Raw genomic sequence first — 18,386 nt, forward strand, 5'->3', positions numbered from 1 at the left:
TATTGATGTAATTATGTGAATTTAAAATAAGTATCCATACAGTATTGTTGTAATTGTCATTATTTAAAATACATTTAAAAAAAAAAAATTGGCCTATTAATCGGTACCGGCTTTTTTGTCCTCCAATAATCGGTATCGGTATCGGCGTTGAAAAAAATCATAATCGGTCGACCTCTACTAAATACTGATCAAGCCTATCTTCAATAGGTGTCTAAACAGTCACCCTGAAATACATCTCAAGGTATCAGATTTATCAGCTGTGTGTGTGAACAAGGATAAAGGAGGAAATAGGGGAGAGGTCCTTCACATGGAATTAGAGCATTGCCAGCATGAGCAGCTGTTTGACCCTTCACTCTGGTTAAAAAAGCTGGAGGAGTGAGTGACTGTGAGTGAGACTCACTGTAGGCCTACATGTGGTAAAGGCCTAGTGCTGTAGTTAAGATTGTTGTGGATGTAATAAGACAACTGTATGAGGTTATTTACACAGAAGGAAATAAAGTCCTCCAACTCTACAAGGGAACAGCACAGCAGCATGTAAACATTCATCTTAGTCTAGTGTAGTGAGTGAAGTTACAGTGCTCTCTCCAGTCTCTCTCTCAGACCTAAATAAAGGTCCAGGACATCGCTGGCACGCAGGCACAAATTATCTTTGTCAATCAGTACTAGGCCTTAGATCAGCAGGGTCAGTCAGCTTTCTGAGAAACACACTGGACTGACTGGATATGACATGAGGGTAGACAGGCCGACTATAATGAGTCTGGTCATGTCCCTGTTCCAATACTTCTAAAATGGATCCTTCCACCCTTCCAGTTTTTGATTGGTGATAGCAATCACCTCACAGAAGGGAGGAAAGAAGGGTGCCTTGTAAAAGTATTTTAAAAGGACCTACCTAGCAGGTGAGACATGGTTCTGAGAGCGAAACAGACTGGGGTCATGGCTAGAAGAGATACAGCTTTTGTCAAATTTTTTAAATTGGCATTTCTAGCTAACCCTTACGCTAATTCTCCTTATCTGCTGCGTAAATTCTCCTAACCTGCTACGAAAAGTCAAATCTGACAAAAGCTGTATCCCAACAATGTCAAAACCACAGACTGGTCCCATATGGATGCTGTTTCTGGGTGCTGCCAAGCAGTGGCCCCTTACTATCACCATGTGACTGACAACCTGTCAGTTACATACAACATAAAATTCAATGACAGAGAAGAAGGCAATTGAGTCAAAGCCTGACTGACTCAGCCCTATGCACCACAGAGTCAGGCCAGAACATGTTGCTGCATCTGAACTTCCTGTCCCCCCTCCACCTTACCGCCTCACTTCCTGTTACATTCTGTCACCTTCTCAGAGTTTACACGCAGAGAGGAAACATTTTCAGTTCTGCTTGTGGGCCACACACAGACTCTGACTAATCCTATAATCTGGAAAAACCTGCGCACCAAATGTGTAGGCCTTTATGAAACAGCGGGTGGAGAGTCAGAGGTGTGCAGGCCCTACAGCCTAACTACAGTCTAACTACAGTCTAACTACAGCCTAACTACAGCTTAACTACAGTCTAACTACAGCTTAACTACAGCTTAACTACAGTTTAACTACAGTTTAACTACAGTCTAACTACAGCTTAACTACAGTCTAACTACAGCTTAACTACAGCTTAACTACAGTCTAACTACAGCTTAACTACAGCTTAACTACAGCCTAACTACAGTCTAACTACAGCTTAACTACAGTTTAACTACAGCCTAACTACAGCTTAACTACAGTTTAACTACAGTCTAACTACAGCTTAACTACAGTTTAACTAGTCTAACTATAGCCTAACTACAGCTTAACTACAGTCTAACTACAGCTTAACTACAGCCTAACTACAGCTTAACTAGTCTAACTACATCTTAACTATATCTTAACTACAGCTTAACTACAGCTTAACTACAGTCTAACTACAGCTTAACTACAGTCTAACTACAGCTTAACTACAGCTTAACTGCATCTTAACTACAACTTAACTAGTCTAACTACAGCTTAACTACAGTCCAAATACAGTCTAACTACAGTCTAACTACAGTCTAACTACATCTTAACTATAGCTTAACTATAGCTTAACTACAGCTTAACTACAGTCTAACTACAGCTTAACTACAGTCTAACTACAGCTTAACTAGTCTAACTACATCTTAAATACAACTTAACTAGTCTAACTACAGCTTAACTACAGCCTAACTACAGCTTAACTACAACTTAACTACAGCTTAACTAGTCTAACTACATCTTAAATACAACTTAACTAGTCTAACTACAGCTTAACAACAGCCTAACTACAGCTTAACTACAACTTAACTACAGCCTAACTACAGCTTAACTACAGTCTAACTACATCTTAACAACAGCCTAACTACAGCTTAACTACAACTTAACTACAGCTTAACTAGTCTAACTACATCTTAAATACAACTTAACTAGTCTAACTACAGCTTAACAACAGCCTAACTACAGCCTAACTACAGCTTAACTATAGTTTAACCACAGTGGGGACTCTGCTGAAGGAGTAGTGATTTATGGGAACAGGGCTCTCCTCCACATAGATTGATCCAGAATGTTTTCCCGCCGTTTGCCACGATTTATCCTCTCCCTTACCGTCGGCAGACAGTATCGGAGCATGAGGTCTGATACTAACAGGATCAGAGACAGTTTCTGTCTAAAAGCCACTTGAACTGGACTGACCACCTGCTCGGATTTTCAGTCACTTCCTGTATTATACTGATGCTAAAATGTTTATTCTATTCTACTAAGCCATTTACTTTATGTTAATATTCTTCTCTTTTATTATTTCTTATTGTTGTTGCATTGTTCAGAAGGAACATGTAAGTAAGCATTTCATTGGATGGTGTATACCATGTGTATCCTGTACATATGACTAATAAAACCGTTTTAGCATGGGCTGTGCCATTGAGGACTTTCACCATTTTGAAGTAGTCAACTCTGTGGGACGTATTATGGAAGGATCAAATAATTCCATCAAGGTCATCAGTAGGGATCAGCAAATGAATTATGCCTGTGGGCAAACATTCCATCCCTGCATGTGGCAGTAAATCACCACCTCTCACCAAACCATACCACACCACCCCTCACCAAACCATACCACACCACACCACCTCTCACCAAACCATACCACACCACACCACCCCTCACCAAACCATACCACACCACCCCTCACCACACCACACCACCCCTCACCACACCACCCCTTACCAAACCACACCACACCACCCCTCACCACACCACCCCTCACCAAACCACACCACACCACCCCTCACCAAACCATACCACACCACACCACCCCTCACCACACCCCACCAACCCTCACAAAACCATACCACACCACCCCATCCCTCACCACACCATCCCTCACCACACCACACCTCACCACACCACCCCTCACCAAACCATACCACACCACCCCTCACACCACACCAACCCTCACCAAAGCATACCACACTACCCCTCACACCCCTCACACCACACCACCCCTCACCACACCACCCCTCCCCACACTACACCACCCCTCACCACACCACCCCTCCCCACACTACACCACAACACCCCTCACCACTAGAGGTCGACCGATTATGATTTTTCAACGCCGATATCGATTATTGGAGGACCAAAAAAAGCCGATATCGATTATTGGAGGACCAAAAAAAGCCGATACCGATTATTGGAGGACCAAAAAAAGCCGATACCGATTAATCTGACTATTTTTTAAATGTATTTGTAATAATGACAATTACAACAATACTGAACGAACACTTATTTTAACTTAACATAAAACATCAATAAAATATATTTAGCCTCAAATAAATAATGAAACATGTTCAATTTGGTTTAAATAATGCAAAAACAAAGTGTTGGAGAAGAAAGTAAAAGTGCAATATGTGCCATGTAAAAAAGCTAACGTTTAAGTTCCTTGCTCAGAACATGAGAACATATGAAAGCTGGTGGTTCCTTTTAACATGAGACTTCAATATTCCAAGGTAAGAGGTTTTAGGTTGTAGTTAATATAGTATTTTTAGGACTATTTCTCTCTATACCATTTGTATTTCATATACCTTCGACTATTGGATGTTCTTATAGGCACTTTAGTATTGCCAGTGTAACAGTATAGCTTCCGTCCCTCTCCTCGCTCCTCCCTGGGCTCAAACCAGGAACACATCGACAACAGCCACCCTCGAAGCAGCGTTACCCATGCAGAGCAAGGGGAACAACTACTCCAAGACTCAGAGCGAGTGACGTTTGAAACGCTATTAGCGCGCACCCCGCTAACTAGCTAGCCATTTCACATCGGTTACACTAGCCTAATCTCAGGAGTTGATGGGCTTGAAGTCATAAACAGCGCAATGCTTGAAGCACAGCGATGAGCTGCTGGCAAAACGCACGGAAGTGCTGTTTGAATGAATGCTTACAAGCCTGCTGCTGCCTACCACTGCTCAGTCAGACTGCTCTATCAAATATCAAATAATAGACTTAATTATAACATAACACACAGAAATACGAGCCTTAGGCCATTAATATGGTCGAATCCGGAAACTATCATTTCGAAAACAAAACGTTTATTATTTCAGTGAAATACGGAACCGTTCCGTATTTGATCCAACGGGTGGCATCCATAAGTCTAAATATCGCTGTTACATTGTACAACCTTCAATGTTATGTCATAATTACGTAAAATTCACCACACCACCCCTCACCACACTACACAGCACCACCCATCACCACACAACCCTCACCACACCACCCCTCACCTCACCTCACCACCCCTCACCACACCACACCAACCCTCACCTCACCATACCATCCCTCCAGGCAAAACAAAAATGTCTAACACTGAGCCCATTGTTGCCACAGCACAGGCACAGCACATTGCCCTCATGCTCCTCCCTCGCCCTGACTCCAAGGGCCAATGAATGTTGTCAAAACGACCCCTTGTCCAATAGGAGAGTGGCAGCTTCCTTGTCTACATTTAGAACACCATTAGGTTCAGCATCTTAACTAAACTAGTCCTGTCTAAAAGGGTCCCAATGGAACCAAGAGAGGTCGCCGGCATTTGACAAAACAAAAGGATGTCTCTCTGTTTTGCCCTCATCCTACACAACCTTCCTGTATCTGATAAAAACTCTGTTTTCATTCTTTGAACTGCAAACAACACACATGCAATCATGTCACACACACACACATTTTTTGGGCTGTGATTTTCCTTCCATAAAGATGCTGAATATAATAGCTGCATTGCTATTGGTGCCAGAGGGTAGAGAGCAGATCTGAGTCTCCGCCCCCACAGCACAGCTCCAAAATGAGAGGCTGCTGATGCCGATGACGTCCCACTATAAATTCAATGCAGAAATAAAACCATGAGTGTGTTTTTCTCCTTCCCTTACTGTTGGTGGTGAGAGAGAAAATAAGTACAGTTTACATTTAAGTCAGAAGTTTACATACACCTTATGCAAATTTCAACTCAGTTTTTCACAATTCCTGACATTTAATCCTAGTAAAAAATTCCCCTGTCTTAGGTCAGTTAGGATCACCACTTTATTTTAAGAATGTGAAATGTCAGAATAATAGTAGAGAGAATTATTCATTTCAGCTTTTATTTATTTCATTACATTCCCAGTGGGTCAGAAGTTTACATACACTCAATTAGTATTTGGTAGCATTGCCTTTAAATTGTTTAACTTGGGTCAAACGTTTCGGGTAGCCTTCCGCAAGCTTCCCACAATAATGTGGGTGAATTTTGGCCCATTCCTCCTGACAGAGCTGGTGTAACTGAGTCAGGTTCTAGGCCTCCTTGCTCACACACGTTTTTTCAGTTCTGCCAACAAATGTTCTATGGGTTTGAGGTCAGGGCGTTGTGATAGCCACTCCAATACCTTGACTTTGTTGTCCTTAAGCCATTTTGCCACAAATTTGGAAGTATGCTTGGGGTCATTGTCCATTTGGAAGACCCATTTGCGACCAAGCTTTAACTTCCTGACTGATGTCTTGAGATGTTGCTTCAATATATCTGCATAATATTCCCTCCTCACGATGCCATATATTTTGTGAAGTGCACCAGTCCCTCCTGCTGCAAAGCACCCCCAGAACATGATGCTGCCACCCCCGTGCTTCACGGTTGGGATGGTGTTCTTCGGCTTGCTAGCCTCCCCCTTTTTTCCTCCAAACATAACAATGGTCATTATGGCCAAACAGTTCTATTTTTGTTTCATCAGACCAGAGGACATTTCTCCAAAAAGTACAATCTTTGTCCCCATGTGCAGTTGCAAACCATAGTCTGGCTTTTTTATGGTGGTTTTGGAGCAGTGGCTTCTTCCTTGCTGAGCGGCCTTTCAGGTTATGTCGGTATAGGACTCGTTTTACTGTGGATATAGATACTTTTGTACCTGTTCCCTCCAGCATCTTCACAAGGTCCTTTGCTGTTGTTCTGGGACTGATTTGCACTTTTCGCACCAAAGTAGGTTCATCTCTAGGAGACAGAACGTGTCTCCTTCCTGAGCGGTATGACGGGTGCGTGGTCCCATGGTGTTTATACTTGCGTACTATTGTTTGTACAGATGAACGTGGTACCTTCAGGCGTTTGGAAATTGCTCCCAAGGATGAACCAGACTTGTGGAGGTTTACAATTTTTTCTGAGGTCTTGGCTAATTTATTTTGATTTTCCCATGAGAAAAAAAAAATAGTTTGAGTTTGAAGGTAGGCCTTGAAATACATCCACAGGTACAACTCCAATTGACTCAAATTATGTCAATTAGCCTATCTGTCACACCCTGGTCTTAGTATTTTGTGTTTTCTTTATTATTTTGGTCAGGCCAGGGTGTGACATGGGTTTATTTATGTGGTGTGTTTTGTCTTGGGGTTTTTGTTAGGTATTGGGTTTGTGGCTTAGTAGGGTTTTCTAGGTAAGTCTATGGCTGTCTGGAGTGGTTCTCAATCAGAGGCAGGTGTTTATCGTTGTCTCTGATTGGGAACCATATTTAGGCAGCAATATTCTTTGAGTGTTTCGTGGGTGATTGTTCCTGTCTTTGTGTTTGTTGTCACCAGATAGGCTGTTTAGGTTTTCTCACATTTATTGTTTTGTTAGTTTATTCATGTATAGTTTTCTTCATTAAAAAACATGAATAACAACCACGCTGCATTTTGGTCCGTCTCTCCTTCAGATGAAGAAAACCGTTACAGAATCACCCACCACAACAGGACCAAGCGGCGTGGTGACAGGCAGCGGCAACAGGAGCAGCAAAATCAGGACTTTTGGACATGGGAGGAGATATTGGACGGGAAAGGACCTTGGGCACAGCCTGGAGAATATCGCCGCCCCAAAGAAGAACTAGAGGCGGCGAAAGTGGAGAGGCGCTGGTATGAGGAGGCAGCACGGCGACGCGGATGGAAGCCCGAGAGTCAGCCCCAAAAATGTATTGGGGGGGGGGGGCTCACAGGGAGTATGGCTACGCCAGGTAGGAGACCTACGCTAACTTCCTGTGCTTACCGGGGGGCTAGAGAGACCGGGCAGGCACCGTGTTATGCTGTGGTTCGCACGGTGTCTCCAGTGCGGGTGCATAGCCCGGTGCGGTACATTCCAGCTTCGCGTATCGGCCAGGCTAGAGTGAGCATCGAGCCAAGTGCCATGAAGCCGGCTCTACACATCTGGTCTCCAGTGCGTCTCCTTGGGCCGGCTTACATGGCACCAGCCTTGCGCTCGGTGTCTCCGGTTCGCCTGCATAGCCCAGTGCGGGCTATTCCACCTCGCCGCACTGGCAGGGCGACCGGGAGCATTCAACCAGGTAAGGTTGGGCAGGCTCGGTGCTCAAGATCTCCAGTGCGCCTGCACGGTCCGGTCTATCCAGTACCACCTCCACGCCTCAGCCCTCCGGTGGCAGCTCCCCGCACCAGGCTTCCTGTGCGTGTTCTCGGCCCAGTACCACCAGTGCCAGCACCACGCATCAGGCCTACAGTGCGCTTCGCCTGTCCAGCGCTGCCAGAGCCTTCCTCCTCTCCAGCGCTGCCGGAGTCTCCCGCCTATCTAGCGCTGCCAGAGCCTTCCTCCTCTACAGCGCTGCCGGAGTCTCCCGCCTGTTTAGCGCTGCCAGAGCCTTCTGCCTCTACAGCGCTGCCGGAGTCTCCCGCCTGTTCAGAGCTGCCAGTCTGCATAGAGCTGCCAGTCTGCATAGAGCTGCCAGTCTGCAGGATGCCGCCAGAGCTGCCAGTCTGCAAGGAGCCGCCAGAGCTGCCAGTCTGCAAGGAGCCGCCAGAGCTGCCAGTCAGCATGGAGCCGCCAGAGCTGCCAGTCAGCATGGAGCAGCCAGAGCCGCCAGTCAGCATGGAGCAGCCAGAGCCGCCAGTCAGCATGGGGCAGCCAGAGCCGCCAGTCAGCATGGGGCAGCCAGAGCCGCCAGTCAGCATGGGGCAGCCAGAGCCGCCAGTCAGCATGGGGCAGCCAGAGCCGCCAGTCAGCATGGGGCCGCCAGTCAGCATGGGGCAGCCAGAGCCGCCAGTCAGCATGGAGCAGCCAGAGTCGCCAGTCAGCATGGAGCAGCCAGTCAGCATGGAGCAGCCAGTCAGCATGGAGCAGCCAGAGCTGCCAGTCAGCATGGAGCAGCTAGAGCTGCCAGTCCGCCAGGATCTTCCAGATCCGCTATTCAGCCAGGATCCGCTATTCAGCCAGGATCCGCTATTCAGCCAGGATCCGCCAGTCAGCCAGGATCTGCCGGAACCACCAGTCAGCCAGGATCTGCCAGAACCACCAGCCAGCCAGGATCTGCCAGAGCCTACTACCTGCCTGAGCTTTCTCTCAGTACTGGGTTTCCTCTCAGTCCCGAGCTACCCCTCAGTCCCGAGCTACCCCTCAGTCCCGAGCTTCCCCTCAGTCCCGAGCTTCCCCTCAGTCCCGAGCTACCCCTCAGTCCCGAGCTACCCCTCAGTCCCGAGCTACCCCTCAGTCCCGAGCTGCCCCTCAGTCCCGAGCTGCCCCTCAGTCCAGTGGGGCCCTTGGTGAGGACTTCTAGGCCAAGGTCGGCGGCGAGGGTCGCCTATCTAAGGACGCAAGGCAAAGGGACTAAGACTTTGTTGGAGTGGGGTCCACGTCCCGAGCCGGAGCCGCCACCGTGGACAGACGCCCACCCGGACCCTCCCCTATGGGTTTAGGTGTGCGGCCGGTTCCTCTGATTGGGAACCATATTTAGGCAGCCATATTCTTTGAGTGTTTCGTGGGTGATTGTTCCTGTCTTTGTGTTTGTTGTCACCAGATAGGCTGTTTAGGTTTTCTCACATTTATTGTTTTGTTAGTTTATTCATGTATAGTTTTCTTCATTAAAAAACATGAATAACAACCACGCTGCATTTTGGTCCGCCTCTCCTTCAGATGAAGAAAACCGTTACACTATCAGAAGCATCTAAAGACATGACATCATTTTCCAAGCTGTTTAAAGGCAGTCAAACTTCTGACCCACTGGAATTGTGATTCAGTGAATTATAAGTGAAATAATCTGTCTGTAAACAATTGTTGGAAAAATTACTTGTGTCATGCACAAAGTAGATGTTCTAACCGACTTGCCAAAACTATAGTTTGTTAACAAGAAATTTGTGGAGTGGTTGAAAAACAAGTTTTAATGACTCCAACCTAAGTGTATGTAAACTTCCGAATTCAACTGTATCAATCAATTTGTCAGACTACTCACATGTGTATGGTCGAGTCCCCTACACAATATGTAAGGTCAGCAGCCTTCAAAATAAAAAAATGTAATAAAAAAAAACTAAAAAGACAACACATCACGAGCACCCTTCAACCCCCCTTCTGAACAAACCCACACACCAACGCGCGCACACACACACACACACACACACACGCGCATACTTCCAGACGAACAATCCCATGGGGATCCAGTAAGAAGAAAAATGAAGAAAAGGGGAGGGGGATGTCAAGATAACTTCCTGTCTCTCCCTTTCTCTGGAACACAGAGGAGGGATTAGGGCAGCAGGTAGCCTAGGGGTTAGGCCAGTAAGCGAAAGGATGCTGGTTCGAATCCCTGAGCCGACTAGGTGAACAAGCTATCGATGTGCCCTTGAGCAAGGCACTAAACCCTAATTGCTCTTGTATAGTGCCTTAGGAAAGTATTCAGACCACTTGACTTTTTCAAAAAAATAATAAGTTACAGCCTTATTCTACTTTTTTTGTATCCCCAGCAATCTACACACAATACCCCATAACGACAAAGCGAAAACAGGTTTTTCTACATGTTTACAAATGTATTAAAAATAAAAAACTGGAATACCTTATTTACATAACTATTCAGACCCTTTGCTATGAGACACGGTATTAAGCTCAGGTGCATCCTGTTTCCATTGATCATCTTTGAGATGTTTCTACAATTTGATTGGAGTCCACCTGTGGTAAATCCAATTGATTGGACATGATTTGAAAAGGCATACACCTGTCTATATAAGGTCCCACAGTTGACAGTGCATGTCAGAGCAAAAACCAAGCCATGAGGTTGAAGGAATTGTCTGTAGAACTCTAAGACATGATTGTGTCGAGGCACAGATCTGGGGAAGAATACCAAAAAATGTATGCAGCATTGAAGGTCCCCAAGAACACAGAGGCCTCCAACATTCTTAAACAGAAGAAGTTTGGAACCACCAAGACTCTTCTTAGAGCTGTCCGCCCGGCCAAACTGAGCAGTCGGGGGAGAAGGGCCTTGGTCAAGGAGGTGACTAAGAACTTGATAGTCACTCTGACAGAGCTCCAGAGTTCCTCTGTGGAGATACGAGAACCTTCCAGTAGGACAACCATCTCTGCAGCACTCCACCAATAAGGCCATTATGGTAGAGTGGCCAGACTGAAGCTATTCCTCAGTAAAAGGCACATGACAGCCTGTTTGGAGTTTGCCAAAAGGCACCTAAAGACTCTCAGACCATGAGAAACAAGATTCTCTGGTCTGATGAAATCAAGAATGAACTCTTTGGCCTGAATGCCAAGTGTCACGTCTGGAGGAAACCTGGCACCATCCTTACGGTGAAGCATGGTGGTGGCACCATCATGCTGTGGGGATATTTGTCGGCGTCAGTGACTGGGAGATTGGTCAGGATCGAGGCAAAGATGAACGGAGCAAAGTACAGAGAGATCCTTGATGAAAACCTGCTCCAGAACACTCAGGACCTCAGACTGGGGCGAAGGTTCGCCTTCCAACAGGACAACGACCCTAAGCACACAGCCAAGACAATGCAGGAGTGGCTTCGGGACAAGTCTCTGAATGTCCTTGAGTGGCCCAGCCAGAGTCACTCACTGGCCAGTAGACACACAGAGCCATACACTTGTATAATCTCTCTGCAAACATACACATCCGTTACAACCTGTCCTAACTCAAACAACCCACTGACCATAACTGATGCTGGTTTGAGAGCACATACAGTGGTGCGTGCCTGACATAGGCTGAAATCAGATGTACAGGCGAGATAGGCCATTGGATCACTTCCTGCAGCTGCTGCTCTACACAGTTCAGACTGGGCTGATCTATAGATAAAGGCCTTGGATAAGGGACAGAGGAAGGTCAAATAGCAGCACCATTAGCATTCGGTCTCACAGATAATGCTTATCCCTATGTGACCCAGAGTTTTTCCTCACCTGGGCCCCTTGTTATAGCCCATGTTTCTTGTCAGGTCATAGTCTCGAAAGCCCGACCCGATAGGCAACTGTGCCAAATGTCTGGTGGATTATTTTGGCATCCGCTTAAAAAAAAATACAAAATAGTAGCTAGCTAGATGGAGATCGGGGAGGTTATTTTTAATGAATGCATTTCACAAGTGGCTAGCTTGCATCAACTACCTTCACTAAAACCACTGCAAAGATGTTGCCTGCAAACGTTGGTTTTGAATCGCGACGTTCTGGCATGTCTGCCGCGTGATTCGTTGGGAGAGTTGTCTTTCTAAAGAGGACCCACCCCTGAACAATTTATTTTCAAAGTTGCCAAAAGAGTCCAGCATTGAAACCAGACAATAGTCACTGTTGCCAGGGTCGGGTTTTAGGGACTGGTCAGGTCATGCGTTCAGGAAAAACTCCAAGCCCAACAAGACTGGTGATTGAGTGATGACTCAGATGACCCCTGTACTGTAGCTGTTGTTATTATTGTCCGCTTGACCCTGTTACTCAGCACCTCGACAACAAAAACAGTGAAGAAAAACATCTCAGATATGTCTGCGGTAACAGCAACAAAAAAGATAGTAAAAAGATAGTAACATACTATCATGCTCTGATGGTGAAGTTTGAAGTTTGTGACACAAGTCACTGTGCTCAACATCCTACACTCTTCTCGCTGACAACAATCTAGGAAGAGAGAAGTGGGGAACTTGACTAGGCAAGCCCAAAATGCAGAACACATTCTTTTGACAAAACCGAGGGATGCACCAGTAACAACTTGACAGATCATAACAGGTGCCGACAGCAACACTATAATTCATGGGGACGATAAAGGAATTCACAGCTGAATTCCAGTGGCGCGTGGCGGTGGCTCAACTGGGGTACAGTTTACAGAAGAGCCATCAGAAAGTCACCCCGAATTCGTTGTCCTACTTTTAAAACGGTAAGGAGAACAAAGAACTATGTAAATACTGCAAATGCATCTACAACATGAGATAACACACACCGCCCAATTTCATTCACAGCACGAGATGCACGACACACCTCCTCGCTCGCGTAGCGGACCGCAGCTGTTCCTCTGGGCACCAGAAAAACGATTTTCTCTCACTTGCCAGCGACGCATGAAAAATTATTTCTCAATTATGTAACGTTTACAAAAACATTCCACTTTCCCGGGACCTACTTGGGCATATCTTTGTATCAACGAAGTAGTCACTATCGCAATGCACAATGAGAAAAGCTTATAGACTATCTACATCTACATATAACGTTAAGGAAACATTAATTATTTGTCAAATTGGCATAGCTACCTGTTCGACGAGTTTTAGAACAGCCATAATAGTCTCGATCAATTTGGTCAGCACATCAACACACTCCCTTGAATATCAGATCATGCAATTATCTTGTAATAATATTTCAGTTCAAAATCTTCTCTCTTTCCTCTTGTAGTCACTCTTGGTTGATGCAGTAGTCAGGGAAGTGAATCGTGCATCAATAATTGTTCCTTTTCTGATGCAACGCAGAACCTCAGTCAGGGCCCGGGCTGTATCAGGGCCCCATGGCCAGCTCCACTGACACTATCTGCGGTGAGGGGGAGTCGCGCCACCGCCACAGTGTGCGAAGGGAGGAGGGAAAGAAGGAATGGCTTCTCCGACTCGACCGACTGATGTAAACAATCCGCATTTACAGTTTATGCACGGGGGAATTTCTCTTTAAATTACCAAACACTCCCCTCTCACTTTGCAGCTCCGAAAATCTTCCTGTATATGTAAAACGGGTGAACTGAGATTGCACAGGAAGTTCAAGCCTCTCGCTCTCCTACACTCAGATGCAGAATTTGAGGAGAGTCATCGCTGATTATCAGCGCCAACGCTCGGTAGAGTGCTCCCTCTGCTGCCCTCCTGTGGCTAGAATAGGGGGAAAAAACAATTTGACGTAAAGTCAGAGACGGGTTTGTAAATTGCTTTGGTAAATGTTCAGTGGCCTACAGATACACTACAGGTGAATTACCTAGAATCGTAGATATATTAATTTGTAACAAACAGGTTAGTTTCTTGTCATCAATCTGAAATGCCCCTATGTTCTTATGCATTCATCTCTGTGTGCAGTATGAACAGATATGTTTACTGTTGCCTCTCTATTTCTCTTTCTCAACACACCACCTTTCGTACAGTCAACAGGTTCAGGGAGATGCATTCCTGAGTTTATTGTGTTTTGGAGAGCAAACAGGAAATGTGTATCAGAATCAGTCATTGCCTTACTAGGTCTGGGTGGTCAGAGCTAATCCTTCATATGGTTACTGGAGAATGGAACTTTGGCACAGAACTATATGGAGCATGTCTCACTGTTGTTGCATCTCTGATTTCCTGTTGACAGAATTATACAACCCGTCTTAACCACTATATAGCCACCCACACCAAACAACCACTACCCTTCAGGGGACAACTGACCCGGCAAAGCCCCCACAAGTGCCAAGTTGTGACTAAACGTTAGTCATCCCTGACTAGTGCCCACAGGGTCCCCACCACCTATCATGGTAGCCAGAATGGTTGGCTTTTGCTTCTTTGAGGAAAATATTCAAGTTCTTCCTTCTTACATATTCCTCATTTCATAGAGTTGACCTACATGTTGTGACTCTAGTTGTAACTAAATGTTGTTGCTCACCCATGCCCAGTGCCCACATGGGTGAGCAGTTTCCCACCCCACCCTACTCTCTGCAATGGGAGCCAGAATGGCAGGCTTTTCATTGAGGAAAATACTCAAAATCTTCCTTCTATCATCCTCATTTATGGTGCCACGTCAAATCTCATTCTAGAAAAGAGAGCAAGATTCACATTCACATTTATAGATAAAGGTAACATTTATAAAGGTAACATTTATAGATAAAGGTAACATTTATAAAGGTAATATTTATAGATAAAGGTAACATTTATAGATAAAGGTAATATTTATAAAGGTAATATTTATAGATAAAGGTAACATTTCTAGATAAAGGTAAATTTTTTAGATAAAGGTAACATTTATAGATAAAGGTAACATTTATAAAGGTAACATTTAAAAAGGTAACATTTATAGATAAAGGTAATATTTATAAAGGTAATATTTATAGATAAAGGTAACATTTCTAGATAAAGGTAACATTTTTAGATAAAGGTAACATTTATAGATAAAGGTAACATTTATAAAGGTAACATTTAAAAAGGTAACATTTATAGATAAAGGTAACATTTATAAAGGTAACATTTATAAAGGTAATATTTATAGATAAAAGTAACATTTATAGCTAAAGGTAACATTTATAGATAAAGGTAACATTTATAGATAAAGGTAACATTTATAGATAAAGGTCATATTTATAGATAAAGGTAACACGTAAATAATGTGCCTACGATATAAACTAAGTTAAGAACAAAACATTAACAACATCTGTTCTTTCCCTGACAGACTGACCAGGTGAATCCAGGTGAAAGCAATGATCCCTTATTGATGTCACCTGTTAAATCAACTTCAATCAGTATAGATGAAGGGGAGGAGACAGGATAAAGAAGGATTTTTAAGCCTTGAGACAATTGACACATGGATTGTGTATGTATGCCATACAGAGGGTGAATGGGCAAGACAAAATATTTAAGTGCCTTTGAACAGGGAAGGGCAGTAGGTGCCAGGCACACCGGTTTGTGTCAAGAACTGCAACACTGCTGGGTTTTCACACTCAACAGTTTCCTGCATGTATCAAGAATGGTCCACCACCTAAAGGACATCCAGCCAACTTGACACAACTGTGGGAAGCATCGGAGTCAACATGGGCCAGCATCCCTGTGGAACGCTTTAGACACCTTGTAGAGTCCATGCCCCAACGAATTGAGGCTGTTCTGAGGGCTAACGTGGGGGGTGCAACTCAATATTAGGAAGCTGTCCGTAATGTTTTGTACTCTGTGTATTTTTCTCCCTAAATTCCCGTTTCTGTCTGCATTCTACTGTCTGTATGAGTTAGTGTCTGCCTGCCTCCCTGTCTCTGTTGATAAGGGCAAGCAGAGGTCACAGCCATATGGTTGACTGCAAGGCCAGTTACGCTGCAGCTCAGTGGCTCAGCCCAGTCTTCCCACTTAGAAAGAGACCAGATTCCAGCTGCCAACAACACAGTATGACTGCACTCGCTCCAGGGCTTCTTTCTCATCCCCCCTACCTCCTCCCTACAATGGAAACCCTCCCCCACCACTCACACATATACACTATATGCCGCAGGGGCAGTAGAGGCCCATGCATGTGCTGCCTTTGACCCAGTTTGCAGGCAGACAGACTCCACCATGCTCGCTCAACTCTCTGATATATTCTGACTCTCTTGAGGACAGTGTGTGTGTTGTGAGTGAGTGAGTGAGTGAGAGAGAGAGAGAGAGTGAGATAGAGAGAAAGAGCTGAGCTCTGAGTTCCTCTTGTCAGGGCTGGATGGAAAACTACCTGGGTGTCTGTCTGGGCGCTGGTCTCCCAGTTCAAGGACCGCACTCTACGAAATGGTCTTCATGAAGTGTTGGAGCTCATCCTCTGTGATTACAACTGGTTGACTATAGCCATGTTTGTCAGGCTTTTTTAGTGGTATGAGGGCACGGCACGGGGACAAGACTAGATTGACTACCTCGCTCCGCTGGCATTAACCCTAACTATGAGTAGCAGTGGAGGCTCCTGAAGGGAGGATGGCTCAAAGTAATGTCTGGAATGGAGCAAATGGAATGGCATCAAACACATTGAAACCATGGAAACCACGTTTGCCATTTTTGATACAATTCCACACCAGCCATGACCACAAGCCCATCCTCCACAATGAAGGTGCCACCAACCTGTGATGAGTAGCCTTTTTTTTAAGCCTTATTTTACCAGGTAAGTTGACTGAGAACACATTCTCATTTACAGAAAAAACCTAGTTACAGGGGAGAGGAGGGATGAATGAGCCAATTGGACGCTGGGGATGATTAGGTGGCCATGACGGTATGAGGGCCCAATTGGGAATTTAACCATGGGATCTTTAGTGACCACAGAGTCAGGACACCTGTTGAATGTCCCATATGAAAGACGGCACCTTAAACAGAGCAATGTTTCCAGTGTGGTATGCTGCTGTCTATGTAACACTGACCTGTATATGAAGGAAAGACAGCACCTTAAACAGAGCAATGTTTCCAGTGTGGTATGCTGCTGACTATGTAACACTGACCTGTATATGAAGGAAAGACGGCACCTTAAACAGAGCAATGTTTCCAGTGTGGTATGCTGCTGACTATGTAACACTGACCTGTATATGAAGGAAAGACGGCACCTTAAACAGAGCAATGTTTCCAGTGTGGTATGCTGCTGACTATGTAACACTGACCTGTATATGAAGGAAAGACGGCACCTTAAACAGAGCAATGTTTCCAGTGTGGTATGCTGCTGACTATGTAACACTGACCTGTATATGAAGGAAAGACGGCACCTTAAACAGAGCAATGTTTCCAGTGTGGTATGCTGCTGACTATGTAACACTGACCTGTATATGAAGGAAAGACGGCACCTTAAACAGAGCAATGTTTCCAGTGTGGTATGCTGCTGACTATGTAACACTGACCTGTATATGAAGGAAAGACAGCACCTTATTGAAGGACATCAGACCTTTAGATCTGTGGGAGTTCTGTTTACGTGGTCTCCCTAAAAACACGCCACTTCGATGCAGATATGAGACTTTTCATAGCACGTTATGAGAACTCTTTTCCTAACCATAACATAATTCTCCTAACCATAACCTAATTATCCTAACCATAACCTAATTCTCCTAACCATAACCTAATTATCCTAACCGGCTACGAAAAAGTCAATTCCAGTCGTAGCTGTATCGAAGTGGCGTATTTTAGGAAATCTCTTCTGTTTAGATACGAGTAAGCGTTGTTCCTTTGGCGTGAACCCTGAGTGTATCCCAGACATATAGGGCCTGTTTCGTGGACACAGAAAAAGCAAAGTTCTGAACTAAAAAGCATGTTCTATAGAAATTCTCAATTTAGAGTAATTTTTAGTACTAATAAATAATATGGTGTCAGCCCAATAAACAACATACAGCCATCTTTATGGAAGAAAGCACAGAAAGCATTGGTTTCCATGTCATCCTCACAGGGCTAACTACCCAGAGCACTCCTTCTCCTTGGTCGACAGGGCTGATAATGGAACAAAAGGGGTTTAAGGTTTCCTTTTATTAACATTTCTGAACAAGCTGTAGCCTTTGACATGTAATGTAGTGGCATTTCTGGATGAAATGTACATTTCAGTCATTTAACAGATACTTATCCAGAGCAACTTACAGGATAAATTAGGGTTCAGTGCCTTGCTCAAGGCCACAGTTAGATTTTTCACCTAGTCAGCTCGGTGATTTAAACCAGCAACCTTTTGGTTACTGTCACAACACTCTTAACCGCTAGGCTACCTGCCCAAATATAGTTCATTTGGGGTGGTTGATATTCTACTCCTGCTTGTGTACATTTAACTGCAGTAAAAATCATTCATTTAAACCTGGAACATGAGGTTGTGGAACATGAGGTTGTGACATTGAACTAGGTGACGAAGGTGATCCGTGTGGAAGTGGAATCCAGTGGAATATTCCACAACGACTTATTCTACCCATAGGGTTCCAGCTATAGCGAAAAAAGTTGGTACTTTGCATAGACTGCTTTCCATATAGCATATTATCACTCCTATGAGA

General features: G+C 44.7%; 1 protein-coding gene across 4 annotated transcripts in view; it reads right to left on the minus strand.

Annotated features, from left to right (window-relative positions):
• The window catches only part of LOC110502141 (serine/threonine-protein phosphatase 6 regulatory ankyrin repeat subunit B), a 64,138-nt gene extending 50,629 nt beyond the window's left edge, over positions 1-13,509 (minus strand). For all 4 annotated transcript variants that reach the window (XR_005038831.1, XM_036959259.1, XM_036959258.1 and 1 more), the window contains exon 1: positions 12,979-13,509. Coding sequence is in view for 3 of the 4 variants with exons in the window: in XM_036959259.1 (XP_036815154.1) it covers positions 12,979-13,005 (27 nt within the window). In the remaining variant the exon portion in view is untranslated. The remainder of the gene's footprint in view (positions 1-12,978) is intronic.
• Between the last annotated feature and the right edge of the window lie 4,877 nt (positions 13,510-18,386).

This window comes from Oncorhynchus mykiss, chromosome 22 (assembly GCF_013265735.2).
Source record: "Oncorhynchus mykiss isolate Arlee chromosome 22, USDA_OmykA_1.1, whole genome shotgun sequence".
NCBI classification, from domain to species: domain Eukaryota; kingdom Metazoa; phylum Chordata; class Actinopteri; order Salmoniformes; family Salmonidae; genus Oncorhynchus; species Oncorhynchus mykiss.